Consider the following 5,631-nt stretch of genomic DNA (forward strand, 5'->3'; position numbering starts at 1 on the left):
TTAAAATATTCAATGCTTAGTTTATTGTTGAGCAGGTAAAGGAAAAATATTTTTGGCCCTCAAGTCCTTCTGACAATGATTTTGGTCCATGTGACAAAATGTTTGGACAGCCCTGYTTTAAACACACACGTCTGGTAACACTTGACTTTTTTTTCTTGCAGATTGTTAAWCCTCAGCTCATCTTTACATCTGAGATTCAGCCTCTAAAATGTTCTTTATATACATTATGACCTGCTGTTAATTAACCTAATTAGTTGTAAAATGCTCCTTCAGCTGTTTCTTTAAAACACTTTACATTTTTTAAATGTTATTCTGAGTTTTGTTGCCACTATAAAATTTAAAACGACCTTTTATAAAATTAAAATTCTTTATTTTGTTTATGTTCAAGTGTGTATAAACTTTTAGAGTTGTGCAAATTATTATTGTTTTTATCTACTGTATAAAGTAAACTTTATTAGAGATCACAAAATGCTTCACAAAATAAACACAATGTGTAAAATCATACAATAAAAGATTCAGCTAAACATTTACACAATTTTATGTTGAAGAGTCTGCATCAAGTATAATAATAATTTTTACTATTTCAATTTGTTGTTCAGAACCTAATATAAGCATTAATCAAATTTTATTTTGAAGCTTTTACAAAACTTAAAGAAAATCCAGTTTTCACCATTTATGACAGAAAAAAGCCCTCATCACGCTGCAACACAGCAAATCTTTAAACAATGAAGTTTGTGCTTAACTTTTGGTGTTTACACATCATGTCACAGGGCGGACCGAAGAAACCTGATGAGGATCTGCCATCTGAGGATGGTAAGTTTGTAAAAAAACAACAAAAAAACAAAACAAGAAACTAATTTAGTTTTATTATTGACACGCTGAACTGTCATTTAGAGTCTGCACAGTTCAAGAGACCCAAAAGACCTGTGACGAAGGTACGTTCCAGTCCTGCAGCAGGCAGAACCATCAGAAACATGTTCTTTATATGACAGGTAAAAAAAGCATCGACACACATTTGGTTTTGTTTCTCAGAGAAAAGCAGCTCTCAGAAATCTGTCAAAGAAGAAGAGGATTTAGAAGAAGCCTTTGACCCAGTTTGGCTTTAATATTTTCAAATGTTTCATGATTCAGTTCTTGTGTTAAGATTACCAGAGGACGGCCAACAGTGTTCTAATTTAAAATTAATACTCTGGGTACAAATAGAAGTAAAAATGTTTTATTTGTTCTGACTTCTGTGTGTAAAGAAAAATACAAATGTTTAGTTCAAAAATAAAGCTTGATTGTAAAGAATCTTTTGCTTTGTTCTATAAATCTTTACATTTTATTCTAACATGGCAGGATTGACCTGAAGATCAAACAGCAGCTGGTTCAGATGATTTCAGATTATAATTTGTGTAAAATACAAACAGTTACTGCTCTTAGTGAGCCTCATGAATCGACACGTTTTCTCGTGAACCCGTGCAGCTCTGGGTTTAGTTCCCTGAGTTCTGGTGGGCCGGTCCAGCCCGTCTGGTCCTGCCTCTGGCTCAGCGGTCCAGCTGCAGCTTCCTTTGGTTCTGAGGGCTAGAAGAGGCTGTCCACGTCGCCCATCTCCACAAACACGGTCTTCAGCTGGGAGTAGTGCTCTACTGTCACCTGGCCGTTCTCCCTCCCGATACCTGGAGAAAAGATCCAGACTCACTGTGACTGAGGAGGATTACGAGGGGATTATGACCCTCTCAGATTATAGCAGACAAGTAAAACAGGGCCAGACTTCTGGTTAAAGAGGCAAAATCTATGTTTTTAGCTGTTAAACACATTTTGCTGTGTACTTGGAGTCTCTAGGAGGCAGAAAAGATTAATTTAGTCTCTCCTGGTGCTGTGTAAAGACCTTTATATTCTTTTTGGGTCATACTTTTCAACCCGTTTAGGTTTTTTATTTTTATGATGTTTTCTATACCAGGGCTTCTTAAACGTTTTGACCTCGGGGCGCCCAGTCAGACATTACCAATGTATGGATCAAAATGATAATTATTCTAAATCTTCGTTACTAAATTAAATACACTTACATTTTAAAAGTAAAACTCTTGTCAAATAATCACAAGACATGACTATGGCAAAAATTTTTATATTGTAACCTGCCCATAACAATTATTTGAACAAATACAACAGTAAACAGACCACTCAGGCTTATCGACACAAATATACATATATATATTTTTAACATAAATAACAAAAATAGAAAATTCAATAAATGAAATTGTGGGCATAAGATAAATAAATTAAAAATGATTAAATGTTTCAAATACAAAAAAACCTGTAAAACTACATTTGATAAAGTACAAATGAAAATATAGCCTTTTAAAACTTTTGCAACCAGAAGCTGCTCTTCATATTAGTGACAAACAACAGTAACAACAGCTTTTTGACAAGTTTAAAGTTTCTTTCAAAAACATTAAAATATTAAACAATAAACTACAAAAAATAATTTGAAGAATTGCAAATTAAAATAGTTGTATCTGCAACTGTATTTGATAATGTTTTGAACGTTTAAAATACTGCATGACAGAACCAGAAGCTGCACTTCATATTAGTGACAAACTATGGCCTTTTTTGCTGAGTTTCCTTCATTTTTGCTTCTACTTTTAATTTAAAATAAGTTTCCATTTTTGGCAGGTTTCTAAGTTTCTTCTTCTACATATTAAAAAAGTTGTTAAACGTCTGAGTGGCGCACTACTGCTACTTGTGGTGAGAAAGTGTATTGCACCTTATTCAAAATCAATGCGGTCCCATGGCCCTCTGCGGCCCAAAGTTTAAGAATCTCTGTTCTAAACATTTCTGCACCGCTATACAGTCGTAAACCCCTCTATTAAACTAGTATGGAAGCTGGAGGGGGGCGGGGCCTCGTTTGGGTTTAAAGAGACAGCCTCAAAATGAGTAGATCTAAGGCACACCTGAAAGAGGAGCTTGAGGAGTTACAGTAAGTAAGAACTCAGACCAAAGCATTGCAGTTCCACTTCATAAAGACCCCAACTGATGGATTTAAATGTGAAAAAGAAGGATTTAAAAGCTTCATATGTCTACTTTAAATGATCCCACTTGGTTTAACAGTTAAACTGGTTATAACCAGTGTAATTTAGAAAGCTTCATTGGGACATTTGGACTGTACCTGACATTTTATATCCTCCAAACGGCACCTCCACAGGTGTGATGTTGTAGTTGTTGATGAAACAGGAACCAGCTTGGAGCTGTTCCACCACTCGATGGGCTCGCTTCACGTCCCTGCACACAACATGATCAAGTTATGTGTGTGTGGGTGAATGGGTTTTTCCTACAACGTGGGGACAACCCCCCCCCCCCCCCCCCAATAAAAAAAGCAGCCTTGTGGAGATTGAAGTGCATTGTGGGGACATGGCATTGGTCCCCACGGATCCAAATGCAAATTAAATACTGTTCATAACCCACTTCAAACTATCCCTTTAACCGCTTAAGCCCCCGCCGGCGGGGGCATAATCATATTTTTTTTGCTTTCTTTATTAACCAACGTTCTCATACATAAACATAGACATGTGTGGGATCTACAGAAATGTTAGAATATTGGCTAAAAACTCAAAGAAACCATTTCTACATCCACCAAACACAGATGAAACAACAAGCAGTTGAATCTATATGTAAAGAGGCGGCACAAAATGGCGTCTCGGCAAAACCCGGTCTTAGCTGTTCACCAGTGACGTCTTCACACACAAACAACATGTCTGCTGAAAGCAGAGACCTCACAGATTCTAAAAATATATTTTCATCACAATCCAACCAGAATTCACTCAACTAGCAGCAAAAAAACGAGAAGACCTAGCACTCGGATAAAAACACTAAAAAACACTTTACACGTAAAGAGCAGCGTCACTCTGGACTTCCGGTTGTGTCTATGTGCCATTTAAAAAATTAAATAAAATACAAAATGTGTTGTTTTTGCTAGTTAGCTTACTTATTTATCARKTTWTTWARKTTTKTWWMTWAAAAMYTTWAAAAAAMTCTACTTTTGTAGATGGTGCCAAAATGTACCAATCTGTGCCAAAGGAAAATCGCCTAAATTATTTTTTACTAAAACCTCTGTAACTTTGTTGTAGTTTACTTCAGCAGCATGASGTTTTGCACAGGTAATGTCCATAAGTGGATTCATGGTTTCCAAGAGTTTTTAGCCTTATTCATTATACTTTTGAAAAGGTTATATACTGTATAATGCAGAAAAACCTCAGGTGAGGGGAAAAAAAGCTGTTTTTTTCTATGTTCCATCCTCAGTATCTCTGAAACAAAAGCATATGATGTGATACTTACACTCCTGATGAAATCTCCCAAGTGTTAGCTTTATTTTGATATCAGGGGTATTTATATGGTGTTTTTAGGTGCTTAGATACACCCAGTTACATTTGGGCATGCATTTTCGAGCGCAAACTTCAAGAAAAGCCCTTGGGGCTTAAGAGGCTAAAGGCTGATCCTTCACAGAGACTTGTTGCAGGCCAACCTGGTGAAGACGCCTGCAGCCAGACCCATGGTGGAGTCATTGGCTCTTTGCAGCACCTCCTCCTCTGTTTCAAACGACAACACAGACATGACCGGACCAAAGATCTCCTCCTTCACACAGGTCATCTGGTCTCTGCAGTCACCTGAGGTCCGAGAGAAAAAAACAACAACAAGGACGAGCAGTCTTGACTTCAGAGTCACTGATGTTTGTAGTTGTGCTGTAATTAAACTAAAACAGAACTAGAGAATATGAACGTCTGTGAAAACGGTGTGAACGCTTAAGATTTTTGCTGACAAGAAGCTGAACATGTTTTACAGCAAAACTGTTAATATGAGATAAACCTGAGCAGCTGACTTCTGCTGAAATAAGGAAACAAAACTAAAGAAACTGTAGAAAAATAGCAAAATTGTGTCAAAGACAAACAGAGCAGAAATGTAACTAAAATATTAAAAAAGAAGAAAATGTTTAAACTACAGAGAAGTTGCAAAAAGCAAAAAAATTGAATTAAAAACAGATAAAAAAATGAAATTTAGACAAAATGCAGAAAAAAAGCTAACCTGTGACCTTGACCTTTTTATTATGTTACCTTATATTAGGGGTCAGCATTAGATCAGTTGAAAATAGATGAAAGGAGAATAAAGCTCGCCTTAGCAGAAAAACAAGAAAAGTACAGAAAAGTTGCAAGTTGTTGTAAAGCAGCTAAAACAGCTGCTATTAGCAAAGAATGGCTAAAATGTAGCTGGAAGAGCTAAAATAAGCACAAAGAAACAAGAGTATGCTTGCTGAAATAAGCAGTAGAAAGCTGAAATTATCACAAAAAGGTGAATTCAGCTGAAAAAAGCTCATATTAGCTAAAAAGTAGAAAACACAAAACAGCTGAAGTTAGCAGAAAGCAGCTTAAAGAAACATAAAATCCTTAAATTAGCAGAAAGAAATAAAAAAGTTTGACAGAAGTTGCTCATTTCAACTTCTGCTAAGAATGGGCCTCATGCAAGAACATGTTTGTATTCTTATCCTAAATTTCTCTTACTTTTGTTCGTACAAAGGGTTCATACGAACATGTCACGTCAGATTCAACAAACTCTTCTATCTTCAACAAACGACTCTATCTTCAGGAAAAGTGTGTAAAT

The 5,631-nt window shown here is 36.1% G+C and overlaps 2 protein-coding genes across 2 annotated transcripts in view; one reads left to right on the plus strand and one right to left on the minus strand.

Moving 5' to 3' along the window:
* LOC106527180 (HORMA domain-containing protein 1) overlaps positions 1 to 1,287 on the plus strand; it is a gene marked incomplete at its 5' end in the record, with an annotated part of 3,901 nt that extends 2,614 nt beyond the window's left edge. The window contains 3 exon segments of the mRNA XM_014021983.1: positions 771 to 813; positions 895 to 935; positions 1,033 to 1,287. Coding sequence (XP_013877437.1) covers positions 771 to 813; positions 895 to 935; positions 1,033 to 1,077 — 129 coding nt within the window.
* aldh9a1b (aldehyde dehydrogenase 9 family, member A1b) overlaps positions 1,201 to 5,631 on the minus strand; it is a 19,789-nt gene continuing 15,358 nt past the window's right edge. The window contains exons 9-11 of the mRNA XM_014021980.1: positions 4,502 to 4,643; positions 3,149 to 3,261; positions 1,201 to 1,658 (exon numbers count right to left, since the gene is read on the minus strand). Coding sequence (XP_013877434.1) covers positions 1,564 to 1,658; positions 3,149 to 3,261; positions 4,502 to 4,643 — 350 coding nt within the window. The 3' untranslated portion in view covers positions 1,201 to 1,563. The remainder of the gene's footprint in view (positions 1,659 to 3,148; positions 3,262 to 4,501; positions 4,644 to 5,631) is intronic.

This window comes from Austrofundulus limnaeus, unplaced genomic scaffold, assembly GCF_001266775.1.
Source record: "Austrofundulus limnaeus strain Quisiro unplaced genomic scaffold, Austrofundulus_limnaeus-1.0 Scaffold313, whole genome shotgun sequence".
Taxonomy (NCBI): Eukaryota; Metazoa; Chordata; class Actinopteri; order Cyprinodontiformes; family Rivulidae; genus Austrofundulus; species Austrofundulus limnaeus.